At 39.4% G+C, this 22,696-nt stretch overlaps 2 protein-coding genes across 6 annotated transcripts in view; one reads left to right on the forward strand and one right to left on the reverse strand.

The window, feature by feature from the left end:
- HOOK3 (hook microtubule tethering protein 3) overlaps positions 1 to 11,321 on the forward strand; it is a 102,579-nt gene extending 91,258 nt beyond the window's left edge. For 4 of the 5 annotated variants that reach the window (XM_065045618.1, XM_065045619.1, XM_065045621.1 and 1 more), the window contains 2 exons: positions 288 to 424; positions 8,578 to 11,321. In XM_065045618.1, the coding sequence (XP_064901690.1) occupies positions 288 to 424; positions 8,578 to 8,593 (153 nt within the window). In that variant the 3' untranslated portion in view covers positions 8,594 to 11,321. Of the gene's footprint in view, positions 1 to 287 lie in introns of all 5 variants that reach the window. The other variant, XM_065045620.1, reaches the window with a different exon arrangement.
- A 4,615-nt stretch (positions 11,322 to 15,936) lies between these two features.
- The window catches only part of LOC102098279 (E3 ubiquitin-protein ligase KCMF1), a 55,228-nt gene continuing 48,468 nt past the window's right edge, over positions 15,937 to 22,696 (reverse strand). Inside the window, 3 exon segments of the mRNA XM_065045649.1 lie at positions 15,937 to 16,565; positions 18,290 to 18,572; positions 21,264 to 21,438. Of these exon segments, the coding sequence (XP_064901721.1) occupies positions 16,304 to 16,565; positions 18,290 to 18,572; positions 21,264 to 21,438 (720 nt within the window). The 3' untranslated portion in view covers positions 15,937 to 16,303.

Genomic DNA, 22,696 nt, shown 5'->3' on the forward strand with positions numbered 1-22,696 from the left:
TATGCTGATGTATGCCTGGGTGAGGAGGGGAAGCACCTTATGAAAAGACTTGTCCAGTTACAGTGTGTTTGTGTGGAGGAGCATATGCTCAGATCTGAGACACTGGGTGACCTGCTTCTCAGCAGTTATTCCAAACCTGGACAATGACTTGGGGGAAGGGGGGAAAGAAGGGAAAAAAAAAAAGCTTAGTCGGTGTTGGTGAAGAAGATAATAAACAAAATGTAAATTAGTAAAGTTTTTCAGTGTTATGTATTGGTATTCACTGAGAAGTTTTTCTTTGTCCATAGGGGATGACTCTTCATAAAAAGGCAGCAGAAGATAGACTTGCTAGTACAGGCTCAGGACAGTCCTTTCTGGCTAGACAAAGGCAAGCCACGAGCACAAGGAGATCTTACCCTGGTCATGTCCAGCCAGCAACAGCAAGGTAGAGAATCCTTGCTCTTAGAAGGAAAACTGCCCTGTGATCCAGGCCACTTCTACTGCAAGTAACAACATTCAAGGAAAATCAACCAGCATCCTTTCTCTTTACCTTGTTACCGCTATTATTTTGCAGTTCAAGAAAGGGTTTTATTATGGTTTCTCATTGTTCTGTAATGCCCTTTCCTTATATTTTTTCACATCCATCTCTCCCCCTCTGCATTTTTTGAATGTGCCAAAGTTTTGACAACATCTTGAGGGCTGCTGTGTAATAACAGAGTCTATTTGTATGAAGCCTGGTCTCTCGTGAAAAACCTCATATGGTCTGTGTAACAGTGTCAATTTCCTGTCACAGCTGGTATGTTTGTGCCTGTAAGGGCAGTTACACTTTAAAATACTTTATTTCTTCAAAGGGAATTAGGCTTTTTATTTAATGTGCTAACCTGTTGCTTAAAAAAATGCCGAAAACTCATTACAAAAATGCAAAATTAGTATATAACATTATTGTGAAATGTATTTGCTACTAAAAAACTTACCAATGGCAAAAAGATTTTTTTTTTTTTAAATCTCCTTCATGCAAAGTTTGCTCTTGTTCTTGACATTCACTAGGGAAACGGGATAATTTTTTAAATGTTTTTCTTTATGTACTGATGTTACCTCTTTTGCTGGCAGAGCTGAATTTTTTCAGGTAGTTTGTTCCACTCTTCTTGATCAAGAGTATGCTTAATATGTATTATAAAAGTATTGAGAAAAAATTAGAATGCTCTAATATGTGACTGCATCATCCATTTAAAAAGGACATTTGTTTGAAAATTTTATAATTATGGATGAGCAGTATGTAATGGAGCAAGGCCCTGTTTAATATGTTTATGTTCATGTATTTCAGTTGTCATCCCCTACTAAAAGACTTGCTTTGCTTTAATATGTTCATTCAGGGTATAATTGTATCAGTTGCCTTACTAATGGTACCAGTGCCTTCAGGTGAGTTTGTTGCTGACTTTCTTGGAAACTGTCTGCGATTTGCTGTACTGACTTTCTAGGGTATAGCTGGTTAAGTGTGCATCACTCATTGTAGCACCTTCATTTTGATCAGTGGCATGATTGGTGGCTCCTGTTATTAATTTAGGTTCTGTTCCTACAAAGTTCTGCTTTTTCCTTGACTAATTGTATGCTCTCCCTATCATTTTTGTCAAAGAACTGATGGACGTGGAGGACCTGAATATGGGTTGAAAGTTTTGTATACATACATATTGTGGTGATTCAGTTTTAAACATATTTACTTTAGTGACTGTTTGGACCGTAATGCTCATGCAGTCTGGTTTATAAATTTATTCTTTTACTTTATTTTAATGCCTTTCCAAGATAAGACTTTTTTTCATAAATCCCTTTAGAGAAAAGACATACTAGCTTTCATCAATCAGTTGAAGGTCTATGTTAATTCACAACTTGGGTGGAATGAGCAAGGGATAATTAAAACAAGCACACCTAGATTAAAGTGTAAGGAACAGGTGAATGACACTGCTAGGTACTGTTTTTTCCCCCAGTGCATCATCTGTTTTAATCGAGGCTAAGAAAGATATTCAGTATGTGTCTGAAAAATCTTATCCTTTTGATTTCTTTTACCCCCAGTAATATAAAAACAGATACTGAAGTCTGTTAACTGCATTATATACATCAATTCTTAATCTTTGGGTGTGGATGAATGCAGGTGGTGAACACATTAAACCACCTCTCTCAAAATAACAGCTTCTTAATGAAAGGGTTCAGGTTAGTTATTTTCCTTGCTTGTTATATAGCTTTGGAATCAGTGTGATATTAAGAAAAAGAAGGGGCTCAGAGTGTGACTTCAGGGAATAAGCACACATATAGATGAGCTCCCAATGAATGCTGTCTCTTTGTCTTATATTCAGTAAGAAAAGAATATAAACAAAAAAACCTCTGTAAATTGGAATTTTCAGTACATTAGATACTGCTAAGAAGCTTTTAGGAACACTTTTTCTGGGGCAACAAAAACTATTTACATCAAAATTGTAGTGGTAGTTACTAAACCAATGCTATCTCCTGCCCTGATACACTACAAAAACAAAAACCCACAGGTTGAGGGTAAAGAGAAAAGGTTCTCCAGAGCAGTGATAAAACAGGTGAAGAGTTCATAAGAGTACATTCCTGAGCACCTTGCAAAGGATCTGCCAAGAATAATCTTTCTGAGATATTTTAATTAATTCTAAGAAGTGAGAACAGTTAAATGGATGGGTATTTTCACTGATCAAAGCTGAAGCTTACTTTCTGACCTTAAACTATGTGTGTGCAGTCCCGTTCATATACTTCTGTGGAGAATTAAGTTGTTATCGTATCGGATCAGACATAACAGAAAAGAATATTCAAGTTTCCTGCTTTCTTGATAGCAACATGTAACCACCTGGATCATAACATGTATTTTCCAAGTGGTGTGAAAAATTAAGTAATCTAATTTAAAGGTTCTGTGTTCCACCCACAGTGCAAAGAAGAATAAACTACTAGAGCACACAGCTTTGTGTAGTGTAAAATGAAGTAAATATATAATGGCTACAAGATGCTTTTCATTATCTCTTTGGAATAACAAATGGTTGTCCTGTTGAGCCGTCACTTGACGTAGCACTAATGCTTCTACAAGTTTTCTGTGGCTTTCTATTCATGTAAGGAGCAGTGGCAATTTTATATTCTTTGTGTGTGAAAGAATTAACAGTGAATATTCTTATTACTGCTTTATGATGATCTTAAATAGTAAGTGGTATTTGCAAGCTGTCAAGAAAATAAGAGAATTTGGTATTTTGAAGTCCTAGGTATTCTGACATGTGGAAGTAGCTTTTGCTTTTACTCAGGTCTTTAGTGTATGAGACTATCCACTTAGCAGCTTCCTGGATGATTTTAGTGGGGTTAACTGTCTTGATGAGTTGACATTTTGTGTAGATTTGGTAATTGGAAAACATTTTAATTCCACCACTTGATGATTTACTTCTAGTCAGTGATTTGGAAGAAGATTGTCCTGAATGTGGCTATTTTTTCTCTTTCCTATGAAGCAAGAGTACCTGAATTTTTCTCATTTTATAGAGGTTTTTATTCTTGCCTTCAAGGATTGATGAGGGAGGTATTTTTGCACTCAAAGTCAGGTAGGCAATACTGACTTCTTATGGGTTTTGCACGTACTTTAGGTAGAATGTGGACTCTGTGTTTTGCATTAATATTGTATTGATAAACTTCAATATCTCCAAACCAAGTTTAGCAAATTTTGACGGCATTTTCCACATGAGTATTGTGCAAATAAATAGCTAAAAGAGGGTACTCTGTGAGGAAATAATTTCAAGTGTTTTGGGTTTTTTTTCCTCTAAGCCATTTAATCATACTTCAGGTGTGTCGCCGACAGAGTAGTTCAATAACTGAATTATGACTGAAATGTGATCCAGAAAATCAAGCTGTTGTAAAGAAAACTTTCCAGAAGCCCTTCTTTAGAACAAATGTATTTGCTGATACTGGTGGTATGACACATTCTGTTAAAATGTAGAGGTGAATAATTTTAAAAATGTAAATGTGAAGATCGGGTAAGCAAGAAACTCAGTGAATTAGGTTTTGAATCTTACAAATTGCAAAGAGCCCAGACACATGTTCCCTCTCAAATCTGAGCAGTCCAGCTCCCTTCTGTATTGGCAGGAGACTGTGTTTTTACTTTGTGCCTTGCATCGGGAGAAAGAAGTGAAACCCCACATTATCTCGTAGGTTGATGTAGGAGCAAGTAATGAACCGCACTTGTGCTCAGAACATCACCACAAGCCCAATCTTGTTATTGGCTTGTGGCAGATACCAGATTCCAGGTAGGATCCTAGCCATACCTCTGGTTTGTCACTTTCAAGGAATCAACATGTCCCCACATGACTGATTGCATTGCCTTGTTCCCTGTGCTCTTTCTTCCGCCTGGAAGTCAGAAAAGTAAGTCAGTAACTCTGTGGGTTCAAGTAAAAATAAGGAGTGATTTCTTCAGTTTGAACATGGAGGAGCAATGGTTCCCTACAAAAATCTGAAAAGCAGTATGTCTTTCAGCATTTTACTTCTTGGTGTTAATTTAAGAACAGTGAAACAGTACCCCAGCTTTTGGAGCTTTGTTTTTTTCTCATATTAATTTTGAGTTGCAGTTGATTAAGTATTAGAGGCTTTACCTATGTGAATAAGGCAGAAGCTGTCATTATCAGCCACAGCAACCTCAAACAGTGAACCCCTGGAAATTTTGACTCTGCTGCCAGCTTCATTGCACTCTTTGGAGATGTTAAAGACTTAGCTTTGTTTTTCCTTGACTTGACTTTTTTTGATTAATTGAAATATTGGGACACAAAGTTCATTTTAAAAATATATCAGCTCATTGAATTAGGTAATGAATTAATGTCTGTTGAGGAACTCTAGAAAACTTGACAAATCATACACTGAAGTAACACCTGGCAGTACAGCCAAGGCAGCTTCATAAGCTAATTGTTCTGGTGTCAGATTGTAGTTAGTGGATCAGTAGGAGCTCATGATAACTCATCTAATTGAAGTCCTCATCTATTAGTTGCTAGGGGGTGGTTTTGCTGTTGACTTTACTGTGGCCCAGGTTCTAACCTTCACTTTCAGGTCTTGCCAAGGTAATGCAGGACTGTCCTGAAAGTAGATCTCTGCGTTAGTTGGCTTTGGTGGTAAATCAGGAATTTCCTCTGCTCCTGTTTCCTGTGTGCATAAAGTCATTTGGAAAATTGAATGTTCTTCAGTCTCCTTTGCACTGTGTGTTGGTTCCAGACTGAAAGCAAATTCCATTTGTCAGATAAAAATTCCTTGCTGCTGTGGTGCCACTTTAGGTCAATCTGAGAGACTGATCCATACAACATGAAAAGCGTTGCTAGTAGAGGGAAATCCAGGACAGCTGGGAAGCCTGTCCTGTCTAGTGGTGACTTTGTTCATTGCTTTGCATTAGAGAGGTCCTTTACATGAAGTCAGAGTATCACATATCAGAAAGAGCAACAGGTTACTTTGTTACTAAAGTATTCATTTGTCAGCACTTTAAAGACATGTTAACTACTGTATCATGGCACAAATCTGAAAAACTGCAAAAGCAAGTATTTCCAAAGGTGTAGGACAGCTTATTCTGAAAATGGAACTTGAGTGTCTAATGATTATCCCTGACTTTAACAGAAGAGTTGACATAAAGGCCAATTGTTAGCATGCTTGTGCTGTTAGCATGATCATGAAAATGAGCAGAATTTTAAGATAAAATCTCAAATCTTGTAATATTTATTGAGTTATAAACTAGAGTGAGACCATCAGACTTTTGATTTGGATTTGAATATAACATTTATTTTGTAATTTAAAATTTTGTAAAGCAGACATTATAGTTTTCAGTCAGCAAAGATTAGTAAGCAGGAGAGTAAACCTGTTTCCTGAAGATATCAGTAGTTTTGTGAGATATTTTAAAGCTTTTATCTAGCAGTGTTAGTAAAATCATGTAATCGTTATAACCATGACGTTGCAAGGCCACTATTATTAGAATTTATAGTCTGCTTTGTATTCTCTGGTTGTAAGAGTTACAGAAATGCAAAGTAGTGTTAATAAACTCTGGAAGATGCAATGTTGAAATGCTCCTTTAAAAAATCTGTAGGAAATACCATGGAGAAAGACAGAAAGAACAGAGGCAGAAAGAAAAGCAAACTTTAGCAGTAGAAGCTAGTACGTAAAGAAGAAAGTTAGGAAGTCTGCGGGAAAAGGAGTCTGGAGGCAGTTACTTCAAAGCAGAAGCCTGGCAGCTGGTGTTAGACTTGAAAGGCTGCGTTGCTCTGATAGCTTTGGTGCTTGTCTTACAAAGTCCTCCTTGTAGTGAGACATTGGCTGCAGAAAGCCTGGCCCATCTTTGGACCAAACATAGACTGAACAGGAAAAAAGTGTTTGCTCTGAGAGGACATGTGGCTGCGTTTGGTTTTGGGTTTGTTTTTAATCAGATTTGATTTGTGTGAGCAATGCTCTGAATTAAAAGTTCTTGTGTCGGTAAGTACCTCCAGAGCTGGCTAGATTAGTGAAAAAGGCTGCCGTCCTTTTTGTGGCTTCCATGTGCTGGAGTTGTCCCAGTCACTCCTGTGGGTTGAAGAAACAGAAGAGGAGAGTGAGAAGTTAAGATTTTAAAGGACAGATAACCACTTGTAATGAAGTAGAGCTAATGAGATGGGGCACTGAATGTTGAAGGGAAATGCCTTGCTAAGAAATAATCCCCCAGGCTGGCAATGAACCTTCACTGAGAGCTGGAATATTTTTGACAGGCAAGGGAGGGAAGTAAGAGAAAGTCACTCCTCTATAGACATGTCATCTGCTGCGCAAACTCCTTCTGAAGATGCTGCAGAAGCGATGACAAGTTATGCTGAGTGAATTTACCCTAACATCTTGCATCTCTGTCTTCTGAAGTGTTGCCTCAACAGGTAGCTTTAGAATATATTGATTAATTTTGAGGAGTTCTCCAAGAGAAAGAAATTGACAATTTTTTTAGAACAAGATTGGAATTTCTAATCAGGAAAGGGCACTGTCAGATGAATTTGTTACATCCTTGAAATAGAAGATACTGTCCTGAGTTTACAAGACCTCTCAAAAGTACTATTGACAAAGTACTCTTGACAAAGCAAAACCTACAATGTCATTTCTCATAATGTGCAACAGGACACTTGAAGTGCTACTAATTAAAGTATAAGCTAAGTAATAGCCAGGTGAGATTAAAGGAGTAGACTATATTCATTTATTCACAATAGAATGGATACACGCATATGTGGCTTGAACTTCTAAATGCTTATATAGTATTGACAGTAATATTCATATTATTAATCCTGGACTCTGTAACTTTACGCACCCAAGCCATGCAATCTTAATAGACAATGATTACTCAGAATACACTCGAGGTCTGTTTTGAATGTGTAAATTTTTAAAATTTTTATTCCATTTGATTTATGCCTCTATGTTTGTTTTTCAGCTATAGTTAGTATTCTGAAGTTGTAAATGAGGAGGAAGAAAATGGGGATACACAAACTGCAAGACTTGTAGCAGAAAGATTTTTTGCAACAAGTACTTGAGTTTAGTTATAAATATTCTTCCTTATCTATTTAAACCTGGATTTTACTGTTGCAGGGACTATTCGTTGAATAATTTTTGACCAGTGCAATACTAGGGAGAAGAAAGTGGGGAGAGAAAGAGTTTGCATGCTTTGATTTCAGTCTGGTGAAGCTTTTTTGCTTTTTGTAATGTCACACTGAGTGCAGTTGGGAAGATGGGAATGAGACATCAGTGCTGCGCTGTGCAGGGATGCTTCTGTTACCTGGGGAAGCTGAAAGCACCGTACCTGTGTTAATAAAGCGTTCTACCTACCCAGTAACACTGGCCAAGAAAGAGGGTGCATCAGCAACGTTTGAAAATTAGCCAGCCTCTCCAATTCTCTTCCAAACTTAGGTTCATTTCCACAGCATTGTGATGTGCTCTTTGGGCTGCTCAGTGGTACCTACTCAGCTTATTTTAAGAATATGTATAATTTTCTTGCGATTCAAACTTGTATTTGCATGCAGTTAATAGAACTTGCCAGCGTATTTTGGCAGTGATGCTGTTGTAGCCTAACATACAGGATGAGCTTTCATGAAACATAAATGCTTAAAGTCTTCAGCAGTGCTAAGAGCTCAAAGGCTGAGAGTACAGACAGTACAGGACAGGCACCTTTCACTTTCTATTGCTTTTGTTTTTTAACTGTTGTAGTCACAGAGAGCTGGAAAGCCTAAGACTTTTTCATCGCTGTGCAAACTTAGTTTCCATAGCTGTGTTAGTTGAGAACAGCGCCCTGAAGGACTTTACTCGAAAGTATTTAAATTTGTCTGAATTATGTCTAAATTTAAATATTGTTCAATGCTTTTTTTGGTCACTCTTTTGAATTACTGGTGTGTAATCTTCCTGTTAATTTGAAGAGTTGCTGTGACAAAGATGTTTCTCCCATGAATTTGCACAAATAGGTAGAGATGGCCTTACTAAACTGCTCTGAAAAATACCTTTTCTGTTCTCTGGTTTGATTTTCTTTTTGTATTTTTTTTTAACAGCAATATGTTATCTGCTTTTTAACTTTCTTCTTTATTCTTTTATTTGCAGTGATGTGGTTGCATGATCTGCAGCATTATTGTAACAGGGACCGTTCAGTGCATGACTTGCTTTTCTGTCCAGACTGCATAACCAAAACTTAACCCGTTCTACACTTAAGACTCATGGCCATCTGATTTCAAAGGGAGATCTACTTGCAGAGAAGCTTGCCATCCTGGGGAGTGGCTTTCCCATTTCCCACTTCCATTTACTCTTTCTCTTCACAAAAAGTCTCCTATGAGGCTAGAAGAGAGGAAATACGATATTCAGAACTCAACAGGCGGCGTTCTGCAAACTGACAGAGCATTGTCAGTTCTCCATTTTACTTCCACCTGTCCACTTTATTTAAATCTGATTAACAGTATTAACACAGAGACTTCCTGCAACATTTTCATATACTGAACTATAAACATCTAGTCTTAAGGAGTCCTAAAAAAGCCTTTTGGCACTGCTAAAATTTCAAAGCACCTGCACCCTTAAAGGATCTGTTTTGAATCTTTAAATAATTAAAGCGAAGGAGGTGTTTTACCAGGAGAAATGACTAATGAATTGCTGCTTGGTCATCTCATCCTTCCTTAAAAAAACAGGCAAGGTTCATCTGATAATCTCCGAGCCCCGCAAACTACAGGGTGGTATTTTGTTCACAGACACTGCCTACTTCTTTACTATGTATATACACAGTAGTTTGTGGCTGTTGTATTTTTCTCTTTACATTTTAGCTGTGTTGTCGGTTTCTTTCAGAAACTTTTTTTTCAATCTGTGGACAATTGTTGAAAAAATCTGAGGAAAGAATGTGAGTGGAGATAAGTATGAAAGCTATCTACACTCTTAGTATTATGCAGACTGTCCTTGACAGTTTATAACTTGGGTCATTTATCTTTTACCTGTACTATTTTTTTTTTCCCCCTCCTTATCACAGTCTTAGCTAATTAATTTCCAATTGCACTAGTATGGCTGTTTCTCTGTGTTATGAAGTTTAGCTATAATATTTGCCATATGTAGACAGTGTAACTCAAAATGCTTTGTACTGCCTATATTAATTTTAAAAGCTGCTTATTTAATATTCTTAAATATCTGCACATTTATACTACTGTAGCTATGTTTTGTCTTGGACATCCAGTACTGGTAAGATTCAGAAGACAAGGGAGTGCTGTAGTGTTGTAAGTTAAGAGGTTTATTGTGTAGGAGTTAGCATATAACAAATGGGGAATGGCGCTTTTGAGCCATAGAGCTTGCCAGAAAATCTGAAGAGTCTGCATGATGAGTACTGTAAATGTTTTGGATTAAGTCCAGTTCTAGAGAAACCCCGTTCTTGCTCACTTGGATCTAAATCCTGCAAAAATATAAACACTTGCGTACTCTGCTTATTCCAAGAACGGTTTTGGTTATTCACCTGCCCTGTTTTCCATGTAAGCACCCCCATGCTGGACAGATGTTTTGTCCACTGGCCCCTGCAGTCTCTCCAGTCTCATGACACAGTGTGCACCTCGTCCCTGGTTTGGCAGGTGGGTCTCTGAGCAGCGCTTCATCTCCTGCACCTGTGTGTGTTCAGTCCTCAGGGATCCTGATACCCCCTGTGTCAGTGGCATTGCACAGAATTACTTGCAGATAAGACAGATTGTGTCCCTGCCTGTTTCCACACCGGGGTTTGTGCCACCTGGCAAAGAGAAGGGCAGGTGAGGGGAGGATAAGTGTTAAGATCCTCATGAGAAGTGTGTGGCATGTTCTGGACCTCATACCAGACTGGGGAGGCTGTGTCTGCCAGGTGCTCTGGCTGACAGGGACAGTGAAGTCTGACACAACTTGTAGGAAGGACCTGGGATTTGATGGTGACAAGTCACTCCTGCAGAGGCAGAAGCACTTTCATCACATTGAGTCTGGCAGTGGGACAAAGGATTTGTGCCTTTCCAGGTCCTAGCCATTGATCCCTTGTAACGTGTCAGGGTAAAGAGTCTTAGAAAAACGTTGTTGGGTGTTAAAGGCATGTGTTTTTATTTTCATTTGCGAGTGCTGCTTTGGCTAGGACCACACCCTGCCCCAAGCTGAGCTGGGTGCAGGATCCCTGAAATCAGGCTCTGTGCAGAGCAGGAGGGGATTTTTTAATGCACTTGCCTGCACAGATGTCCCAAGGAATGCCGAGCAGTACCTCATTTCTCAAAATGGTCTGTGCAAATTAGAGTAAGTATCAGTTGCTCTTGAGTCTGAAGACATTTGTATGTAAGTGTGTTTAGCTTAACAATAATCATTTGAGTTCACTAATGCAACAAGAAAGATGTCAGGTGGAGCCAGTAGCTTTCAGCAAGTGAGCTGGCTACTGTCATGAAGTGATCGTGAGCTCACAACTCAGAGGGGATCTCCAGCATGTCTCTGATATACTAACTTTATTTGTGCTGCATAGAAAACTATTTTCCTTTCTTAATAGCAGCTTGTTTGACAGTCTTGAATTAAGTGTTGACCATATATCAAATTAACTGTTTGTGAAGTTGCCAGTGATACATTTTCAGTAAAAGAATTATTACTAGAGTGTCAAAACATTAATTTCCCCTTTCAAGTCATCTACAAATTGTGTAACTACCAGATTGTCTTGGTAGCAGTGTTAATATACATATCTTGTATATAGACAAAAAAATAGTAATGATCACTGGAATCAAAAGGTTTAATATTTTTCCCAGTCAAATACACTAATGCTTCCAAGATGACAGAAGAGTGTACAGTTGTTAAACAAGTTGTAAATAAACGCTTATATAAAATGAAAATGCTTGGTTTTCCTTTATTTGGTACTTGTTTATAAACTGAGGCCAATACACGGTTCATGTTAAAGTTACTGGATTGAGCCTGCAGTGCTGTTCTGCTGTATGAGATGACAGTAGCTGGTGGGGGCTTTTGAAGCCAGTTTGTGGTTAACAGAGACCTTAGCGGAGCGGGAGTAACATGGGCAATACAAACCTTGCCTTCAAATGCACTTAGAATCCGTTATTACAGAAGAGCTCGGAAGAAAAATGGGACTTTTTACAAAGCATGGCTACATGGGCTGCTTTGGTGTCAGCCTTTGTGAGGAATTGTACTGAGTTTGTGGGGAGGGGGCGGAGTGAGTGAGCAGCTAGGGTGGTTATATTGATAGCTTGGGTTAAACTGTGACAGCCCTTTTAGATATAAAAATGGCATCTTTGGAATGGATTTCCTGCAAAGGAGGGTGAATGGCAGGTAGGCAGCAGCACGCATACACAAGAGCCCACTTCTGACTTCTGCTTGAAAGCATCTGCGCTGGCTGCCACATCACAGCAAGAAATTGCCTGACATGGTTTGCCTGGTTAGGGTTAGTCACCATTAGGGTTAGGGTTTATGGTTAGGGTTGGGGTTTAGGGTTAGGGTAACCCATTTTGTCTTGCTGAAAGAAGTTTAGCTACAGAGGTAGGTAAAGGTGTGAGGAAAAAGCACTGCTAATATGGATGAAATAAAATTGTCCTTTCTGTATTGAGAAGCAGCTTTGCCATCAGTGGTGGGAGGGAGGGGTGGAGTCGAGACACAGATAGGCATTGTTAGTTCTGAAAGCAGCAAGAGATACTGAGCCCATGAGTGTCATGCACAGTGCTGGGGTTGAGAATAATGTGTGGATCCTGCCACAGCCTTTCAGGGGCTGCACTGTAGAAGGAATAGGTGAGCAAAAACGGGAGGATGCCCTGCTGGCATTCAGTGGTGCCGGCCCAGGCCAGCCTGCGTGCACACTGGGCACTGCCAGGGGCTGCAGCACTGCTGTGGCAGTATGGGCAGAGCCCTGGGTGGGGTGAGGTGTTTGCTGGCTGGTGAGGGCAGGAGAGCCTCAGAAGTGCTGGAGGCAGGGAGCTGTAAAGCCTCACCTCACCTGGCAGTAATTCACTCTGGGTATCTGTCCCTCAGTCCCAGCCCAGTCTCCACCTTGGTCATTACTTCAGTGTCTCCTGCCTCTGACCATCATCCCATCTGCTGTCCTGTTGTTCCCCCCACCCCTTCCTTTTGCTGTACTTGTTTTCTTGCCCCTCAGCCGCCTAGAGCACTGTGACCTGTATCAGCATCCCTTGTTCCTGCCTTCCCTCTCCCTTCTTTGTTCCTCAGGCTCTTTCACATCAGCTCCCACAGGGCCATGGTCACCTCCCTACACCATTTACCCCCTTCTGCAATACCCTGCTGCTCCACAGTTGCTCACCCAGCAGGTTGTCTTTGAGAGGTACCTCTGCCAGACACTCCACAGCTGCAGGGGTCCCACTTGTACTACTGTATCCTAAGCATGGTTATCCTCTTGCTGTATTACATGTTCTTGCAGGAAGCATGGACAACTGCTGTGTTAAAAGGACTTGGTAGAAGCATAAGCTAGAAGCTGTCAGTTCCCATTTATAGTTCCCCTCTTCCTTACCTTTTGCCCACAAGTAACTTTGAGCAGTATGCTGTGCACATAAATATATCTCTCTGGAGAGACCGGTCTCAAGGCTTTTTGAGCATAAGGCAGCACCCAGCACATTAGCAGCCGCTCTGCAAGCAGAAGCCCGCAATTCACTGGCAGGGAGGCGCTCTCAAACAGGGTGCAAGGTCACCACTGTGCCCTTCAGCACACGGGAGTTTCCAGCAGTGCTGGGCACAGATACTTAGTTCCTTTTCCTCAGGGGGGCTAAAAGAATAAAATATCCTCAAAACAGCAAGGTGTCCCATTTATTTGGCAAAGCAGGCAGACCCAGAAGTTAAGGTGATGTATCTCAGGGAAAAGGAAAGATGAAGTGATATAAATGGCGAAATCTTGACATATCAAATGTATCCACTGCTTCCCTCTTTCAGTTCTTCTGAGAATCCCAGGAGGCAGCAGCGTATCTCTACCTCCTGGGACATCTGGCTGTTGAGAAATAATTGCTGTTGTACCTTCCCAACAGTCAGGAGTCTCAAAACTGCAAAATGTGCACACGTTTAGATGCTTGGTTTCTGAGCCAAGCTACAATGTCCACAAGCTACCTGGGACAACTCTACATCAAGAAGGAATGTTTTCAGACCTTGAGGGTAGCCGAAAAAAAAACGACCACAAACCAAACCACATCCAAACCCACCCCCACCCACGCAGCCCAGGGAATTGATAAAGGCAGTCATAACCACCACAAGAAAAACTTGAAGTGGATGGAACTTAAAATGCATTTTCATCATTTATCACACCACCTTGTGCAACAGTCTGACCTTACGTGTTGGGATGGGGTCTGTTGTTTTGTTTTTGTGTGTGTGTCTCCTCACAGGAAGAAGGCAATAACTCCTTACACAATTCTCCTGCAAAGTTTGTGAAGGCTCTGTTCATCACAGCCCAGAGCACCTTGGAAATAAACACAAATGTTTCGGGAATACCCCCCCAAAAATGCTATCCTGACAAAGTGTACTCTGTGAAGGAAAAACACACCTCTGCAAATAGGAATTGGCAGACTACTAGAATAAACACCTTCCTAGCAGCCATTTCATAGTGCTTCTAAACTTGAAATGCCCCCAACTGAAGGTTTGTAAGAGTTAATATGATGCCCAAGAATACCATTAAATACAGATCAGCATTAATTCAGTTTCTAAATAAACACAGAGAACAGTGGTTTTCATCATCCTTGAACCAAGCAGAGGAGAGTCTGGAGATCACACAAGGCATGTGTCCCACGGAGACAAGCTGTACACCAATCCTAAGTAACCACACACTGAGAGGAGCCTGTTTTAAACGCATCTAGTTCTATGGAAACCTGACCTCACCTCTCTGTGTGTTCATCACCTGCCAAAGCATGTGGTTTTAAAACGTGTTTATGTAAACCACCCACGATTTCTACATTAACTGATTTTGTACACAGCTGGAATTAAAGACAGCTGCAGAAACTTCTACCACAAAACTATCTGGATAATACATCAAAACCAAAGAAAAATCAACTGAACAACAGTCTTAAAAATGCTTTATTGAACTGTGTGTCTTATTGTAATGTGCAGAAGATGTGTTTGTTTGAAAAGACTACAGCTCGAAAAATTTTTTTAAATCCTCAACAATCAATAAAAAAGTCCCTACTAGGGCTAACTCTCAGGATAACCAGAAGCCTCATGTGAAATTTTCCTTGAAACATTTTCTGTTGCAGAGACTAAAAGAGAACAAAGCTAGTACTGCTCTATGTGGAAGCAATCCGGATTTGAGGACTAAAAAAAAAAAAAAGAATGGAACTTAAACTTCAGTCTACAGGGTTGCTTCTTTTGCTGCTGTTATTTTGGATTAGCACACACATCACAGTTCCGCTGAGAACACCATCTGGTGTTCAAGTCTGTAAATTTACGCTAGAACACTACCAATGCTGCAGAGATGGAAGGGTACAGAGAAAAAGAGAGGGGTGAGGTGAGAGAGATCTGGAAAGACACCATTATGATTAAAAAGCCTAGGTTAAATTTTCATCAGAAGCTCTGGGCACTTTTGTTTTATAAACTACCTTTACATTCAAAAAACCCACGAAAAAAAAAGGAAAGAAAACCCAAACCAGACATACTCCTTTTGTCCTTGTCTCCGGGAGATTATGAACTTCTATGGACAAGAACTCCATACTCTTTCCCAAACCACTAGGGTTTACAGTGTAGGCATGTAGGTGGCATGATTCAACTAACAGGCTTTTTCAACTTTTTTTATACCAGCAAAAATAACCAAAAGAAACCATAAATAATAGGTGTTAAAGTTGCATTAAGAACTCAATTGAAATTTACTGACAATCCGGGAATCCAAATCCTCATGCTCTCCTGATACTGATAGGTCTCTGCAAACTATGAAGCAAATACATAAATAACTCAAAAATATGATTGAGGCTGTGAAAGGCTCTTTAAACTAAGACAACATGATTCAGGTTATTTTTTTTTTAAACACAGTGAATATATGAATTGTCTACACCTGAATAAAACATATTTAACAATGGAAAAAATTTAACAACCACAAAAAGGAGAAACTTTAAACAAAAGTGAACATCATTTGATTTTAGGGCACACAAAAGCCCCTTGCAGTAGCTTCCAGCAGTGGCCTTACTGTTGTGTCTCCTACAGATGCACACGGAGGTGATGTCTAACCGTAGTGGTTACCATAGTGGTCACATGCAGCAAAATGCCACACCCTGGTCACTACAATCTATCTCACTGCAGAGTTTCCATCCTGTGTGGAAACAGTACATAAAGATGTCATTCTGTCACGTATTATTCAAAACCTACTTCGTGGCAACAAACTGCTAAGTCAGCACTAACCTTTTTGTCACGTAACCTTTGAATAATGGGAGGTTTTGGGGTTTATCGTTTTACTCCTTGTATTTAAGTTTTTAAATGACAAGGTCACTAAAACTCATGCACGCTGCAAAAAACGTCATGCAGTAGTTAAGGTAAACCATCCAAGCAGTTTTTATTCATTAATATTCATAAATACACACAGCAGCTTCATTAGAGATTTTTCATTTTTTCCTCTTCAGTTTGAATGTGGAGTATTAGGAGAGCCTTTTGTCAAGGTACAGGACACAGAGCTTTCTGCTCTGCACTGCAACCTACATTTACCTGCTAGAAGTAAAAATTAGTTAAGTGGAAATGATTATCATATATATCTTTTCTCTCTTTCCTTTGAATGTACACAATGTAACAAGAGTGACAGACCTGAAATTACAATCACCAAAACAAACCCAAGATAGCTGTTGTCCACTTTCATTGGCAAATACAGCACAGAGGACATTGTCTGCAAAGTGGGATGTCATCAAAGAGGAGGTGGAGGAGGCTCGTTTCCTTTATTACTCTCTTTTAAATTTAGGTTTTCTAAAGCAACATCTAGAGGCATAATATCTACACAGCCCATAGCACCAAAATCTGCAATCTCCCCCCGCTCATCCTCATCTGAGGAGGAACTTTCTTCCCGCATCAAAGTGGACAGTAGAAGCTCCTGAACAAACAGGCTGCAGTCTGCCCGTTCGCTTTCCATGGACTGACGCTCTGCTTCTGACATCTTTGGATCATTCAACCTGCACAGCAGCAAGGGAAGAGAAGACAGGCAGTTGGTAAAGGCCCATTTCACAGATGACACTACTGACAGGCACCAAAAGACACTCAAAAAACATTCCTCCTGCCTGCTCTTCGACACACGCGGCTCTGGCCACCAGCGATACCTCAGCACAACAGGCAGGCATTCAACAAATCACTCTTCCCCTATTGCTACATCATCATTCGAAGTGGAGCTTAAAGCTAGAGGAAAACAAACAGCTATTTGTGAGGTTTCCTGCTATTCAGGAGTCTTCCAGGGATGACTGTTGTGATTTCCTAGACACTAATTACATGGCTGTTTTGCTACTAGGTCGACTTCTAAATTAACATATGCCACAAAATACATTACTGCATGTGCAAAGCCTAGGATTCCCAAAGCACAATACAGCGTTCATTCCACCACTTTTCTTACCACATGCCCTAAGAGGCATGGAAATCGCTCACTCCAACTCTGAAAGTCACAGTCTCCGATACTTGCAGGTATTTTGATAAAGTTTCTCAAATAATAATGAGTTTCTGATTGAAACATGTCACATGAGATTATTTTGCACTTAAGATAAAAATCAGCTTGACGCAAATCCAGGTTTCTTGACACAGGAGCTGTTAAAATGCCCACACTCTTCCGCAATACCAAACAAACAAGAGCATGTATGAGGTGGTGTGTCAGGGAGATGTGGAAAACATTTTTATTTCAGTTCAACAGCCAAACTTCCAAAAGAACTGGAATGACATAGCAGGTGACTCCTTTTTAAAATAACCCTGATATCTAGGTATAATTTCAGAATCAGATAATTATTCTGTTAATTAATGGCATCCTTTATTTGCTTCGTTATCCAGTCTCCAAAATAACTAATATTTAAATCCCTATTCAACATTCAGCTTTTACTAAAGATTAATTTCCTATTGAACAATACTGTCTTATGACTCTCTCCCTCTCAATTACGGCTCCAGTCTATATGCTTGTGTCACTGGAAATGCACTTGTTTTTCTGAAAGTAGTAGGGGAAACAAACACAATTTAGTTAGGTAATATTCCTTTTGTTCCTCTTGAAATTGAGATGTCACAACTAATCTCTAGCCATTGCTTAGAAGCAGACACCAGGTTTGAAAAGATGTTACAAATGTAAACAAAAGCGCAGTGTGTTGGCTACAGACTTGATGAAGGATCTCACAGAAGACTGCTGTCTGGTGTCATAAGTAATTTATTCAGTCAAAAATAAAAAACCTTGCCTCCTTTTCAAGGTTTGCAGAAATCCATACTCAAATCTAACCCTTTAAACATGTTCCAAGGTTTGTCAAAAGAAGTACACCGGACTTGTGAGACTGCATCTGCCTTTTGCAACACAATAGACCACCACAGGATATTTCAGCAGCCACCTCTTAAGAGATCACTTTCCAAAACACAGAATAATTCCCTTTGGGCCATCTATAAACTGCTACTCTTGGATATTAAATTACTGTTTTTACTTTCATGCTAGTAATGTGGACAAAGCAAGTTTTACATTCTGTGACCATTGTTGACATCTCCTGTGAATACATTCTGTGTGATTAACTAGCCTGTTAATTCTGTAATATATTTGATCAGATGCTGCTTTACTAGGGTGTGTGTCTAAGTCCCAAACACTTAAGTATAACTGAGCTCTATTTATCTCTGTCAGAACCACAGCAAACAGAAATGCTAAAAGTAAACACACAGAACAAGTTACCTTGCAAGAAGAAACTGGGAATTCTGGATAGTCTGCTGACTGTTTTCTGTGTTGGATGTGTTGGCTGTTGTTGTAGATTGTGACATAGTGGTGTTGACACTGATTGTGTTGGTGCGCCTAGTTGCATTGCGTGCAGTCTCCAGTTGTTGTCTTGCTGCCTGTGCATGCTGTCGTTCCAACTGCAGTTGCATCTGCAGCTGCTGTAACTGAGAAGCAGAAGGGCCAGAGGAGTTGAGCTGTCCTCCTGCAGTACGCCTCACGCCAGAGAGCTGAGATAAAAGCTCTGCCAGAGAAGAGAAAGTTTCTGTGATGAAAGAGCTTAAATGAGCATTATACAATGGAATGAATATGCCCTGAATTCCAGTGAACTGATTATTTTTTTCAATCAATAAAACCAAAGAACAAACGATGAAGGGCTCATGAAGCTCTTGAAAAAAGTCCTATCACTCAGTGTCTCAAATGGTAAGGAAGATTAAGACTCGCTTATGCAGACTTATTCCAAATAAGAAGTCAAAGTTTAATGCCTTCAAAAAAACGAGAGCGCCAATCTAAAGGGAATGCCTGGCAAACGATGTCCTCTGCAGCAATTCTTTGAAACTTCAAGTCAAAGCAACAACTGACTAAGAAACTACTTCATTTTGGCTTTGGTTGGTGATTTTATTTTCCTCTCAACGAGTGTTCCATCAAAACACAGGCTTCACCTTCTCAGTATCCCAGAAGGAATCTGTGCTGCAGCAAAGAGAGAAGTACAGTACCATTGCTTCAAATATTTCATAGAAAAATTTTAGAAAACATATTTAAGTATTGACTCACATCAGCACTGAAGTGGCCAACCACTTTTGCTCTATGAATTTTTATTTCTGCCAAAAGTACAGAGAAAGTCTAGCAATTAAAAAAAACTTGTCGCTACACCAGGGGATGGAATGCTTATCCCAAGTTTTATCCACAAAGAATTTTTTAAAAATAAATATTAGCAGCAATATACTGTTCAGTGCATTACTGCAGAATCTCTTATACATCCTGTGTACATCACCTGCTTGCTGTGCTTGATATAAGGGCAGAAGGTAGAAAATTATATTGTTCCTGCCCCCCTGCTCTAGTCACAAAGTTACTACACAGGTCATGATAATTTTCCTTACACTGCATTAACAAAGTACAGTCCTTCTAAATAAGCGTTTATTTGAGGGAATAGAGCAAGATACAGTTGTTTTCCACATCAGGAACTCAGGATGGTCAAGTCATTTTTACCAGCACTGTTAGCAATACCAAAACTTTTAATACCACTGTAATTACTAGAAAATGCCACAGCGACAAACAAACAAACAAATGAAAAGTAAAAAAAAAAAAGTAACTGATGCTATAAACATAACCTATTTTAAACAGAAAAATGATGGTTGTCTTTCCTATTTATTATTCCAGAAAAAGGGAAGACACATCAAACTTCTAGACAAGATTTATTCTCACTATATTCTCACTGTAAGTTAAAGCACAGATTTAAGCTTAGGATATAGCAAAACAGTATTTTGGAAACGGATACAAGCTTGAGACGGAACTTTGGTATAAAGGACACCCAGCTCAGTATGCAACTGAACTCCAAATTAAAAAGCACAGCTTCCACCAAAAAAAGAAAAGGTCTAGAATAATGCAATTTTATCTCACATTTAATGCTGCTAAGTGGGAAGGTCTTGTGTGCCTGAAAACAAACCTTAGCAACCACTCCACATTTTAATGGAGCTGAACTAGCCGTTCTTGGAAGAAAAATATGAGTTCTTGCACTGGAGGCTTCACAAACATTCCCCATCATTGAACAAACTCTAGTCCTTTTCAGATCCTCCTGTGACCTCACTTAAATTACTTTCTTGTCCTGATGGGATACTTCTTCCTAGCTCCTTTAATGAGTTAAATCAGGTCACAGCGGGCCAGCACAGCACCAGCACCAGTAGAAAGACAGCCAAGGGGACCATGATTAAGGCAGGCAGTGGAGCCACAGCTCCTGTTTCAGTGGCAATGCCTCATTGAGCTGGCTGCCTGGCTATCTCCCTCTGGAGAAGTCAGTACACAATAGCAGGAAGCTTCATTCAGAGCATTATGCCTTCTTGGCATCTGAAGCAAAAGTAAATTATGGAAGAAGCTCTTGAGCTTTCCCTGACACTTATGCTGCTATAGTCAAAGACCACAACATAAAAATGTTTAAATGTCTGCTTAGGGAAAGTTGGGTTTGTTTTCAGATGTCTTCATTCTCTATTTTTTCTTTCCTGTAAAAAAGATATTTTCATATCAAAGCTAAACATACACAAACAGTTTATTCCTGGGAATCCTGAAGACACATCTTTATTTTCTGGTGTTGACAATGAGACACTTGCCCCTCAAAGTTCTTCTAAACTTTACCAAAATAAACTGCAAATACATTTTGTAATAATTTACAAGTACACCTTAAAAAAAAAAAAAAAACACCAAAAAAACCACAACATGATATTATCAAATACCCCCATGATATTATCAAATATCCCCATGATATTATCAAATCTGACATCCAAATAGCAGCAGTGTGAATGCAAACTGAACATATTTTAAAGGTGTATTAATACTCAAATTCAGCAAATTTCATTCAGATACTCTCCTCCATAAACACCTTTATCCACATAGCAAATTAAAATGAGATGTACTAAAGTAGGTGGTGGCAACTGGACACAGCCACTTGTAAACATATGTAACACCTGTGCATAGATTAGGTTTGGGAATAAGACTTACACTGTCTAGAATTAAAATCACAAGCTACAGGCACTGGTTTCAAGTTCAGCAACTCCATGCACAGGCCCTATGACAACCCAGCTGAGCACTCTGCTCACCTGCAAGCAGTCCTCAATCACACTTGCACTGTGGAGCAGAAAGCAGGGCAACTACTGTCATCTTAAATTTTACTACTTCTGTGTAATGAGGAGACTGGGGTAAAATTTGTGGTTACAGCTCTTACCAGCTATAGGATCCATGGCTTCTCTATTGCTTGGAGAATACGAACTCTGAGAAGACGAAAGCCCACCAGGGGAACTGGTAGTAAAGTGCATGTTTGATCTACGTGCACGGGGACCTCCTAAACCCCGGCCTGGGTGGAACATCCTACGTACATGCCGAACACCACTGGATTCATCATAACCAAGAAGTTAAGAAAACAGAACTGTTTGACCTTGAGTATTAAATGACAAGGACATTTGACAGGTGAAATACTGAGGCGCACACTGTTCTTCATAAAATAATGATTCAACTTCTGAAGCAAAGCTAAGGTACTTTGTAGCAATGGTGCAAGTCAGACTTACTGATCTGAACTCAAGATAGCCAGTACTGTGAACATCGAACTCCCTGTATTTTCCAGGTTTTTATGATGTTTAAGAAACATGAGGATTGATTCCTTAGTTTTTTTCAGATCAAAGTTTTCTGCTCAGTAATCTGAAAACTCTGACAACTGCATGTTCAGCCAAGATTACTACAGAGACATAGGGATTTTATTCTCCCTCCCCAATTCTTAAGTATGGAGAATAATTAAAACGTTTATTGCCATCCCTATTAAAGTACATAAAAATTACTGTATTCCTTTTGACTTTTAAACTTCATGCTTTTATCCAAGAAACTTCATCACTTCAATCCTTAAGATAATTTTAGGTTTCTGGAGTATTCAGCACTTTCATCACACTCTTTTGTTTCATGTTCCCTCTTTTAACCGAAGAAAAAACACTAATTCCAGATATGACAACGATGGTTTTCATTTTCTCATTTTCTACCACTTCTCCATATCATGCTTATATTTCAAGGCATACCTTTCATAAGTTTTCTTATATGAAGTAAGAGACAAACAACAAATTATTTTTGTCAGAAAGTTAACATTCATTCCTTCAAAACAGTCCAGATAAGGCTTCCTTTTATGTTAAAAATCACTAGTATAATTCACTAGTGCAAAATGAAATAGCGTAGGCTTGAATATTTTATTTTACAGTTACCAGACTTTTAGCCTAGAACCTCCTATCTCCCATGTTCTTTATAACAGTATGCTTACCACTCATATGGTATCCATTACTGTATAAGAGTGGTACCCAATGCAGTTTTCATAATACACAGTTAATACACAGTGGTGCAAAACCTCAGGATGTCATGGAGATTAAGAACTAAAGGCTGAAAGAAATTACTAGACATCTCATGACAAGAAAGAACTTCTGGCTATTACAAAAGGATTTTACAGAATGGTTGCGTTTTCCAAACGTATTAGTTATACTACAGTGTAAAACACTTAACACCTAGGGTGTAAGAGGAAAATCTCCTCTGGCACAGAACACACTTTGCCAAGCAGAGTGCCTTGCACCTCTGAGTGTCCCGAAACTGGATGCTGGTGGAGATGAGATACTGTATTAGATGGAC

This window comes from Columba livia, chromosome Z (assembly GCF_036013475.1).
Source record: "Columba livia isolate bColLiv1 breed racing homer chromosome Z, bColLiv1.pat.W.v2, whole genome shotgun sequence".
Classification (NCBI taxonomy): domain Eukaryota; kingdom Metazoa; phylum Chordata; class Aves; order Columbiformes; family Columbidae; genus Columba; species Columba livia.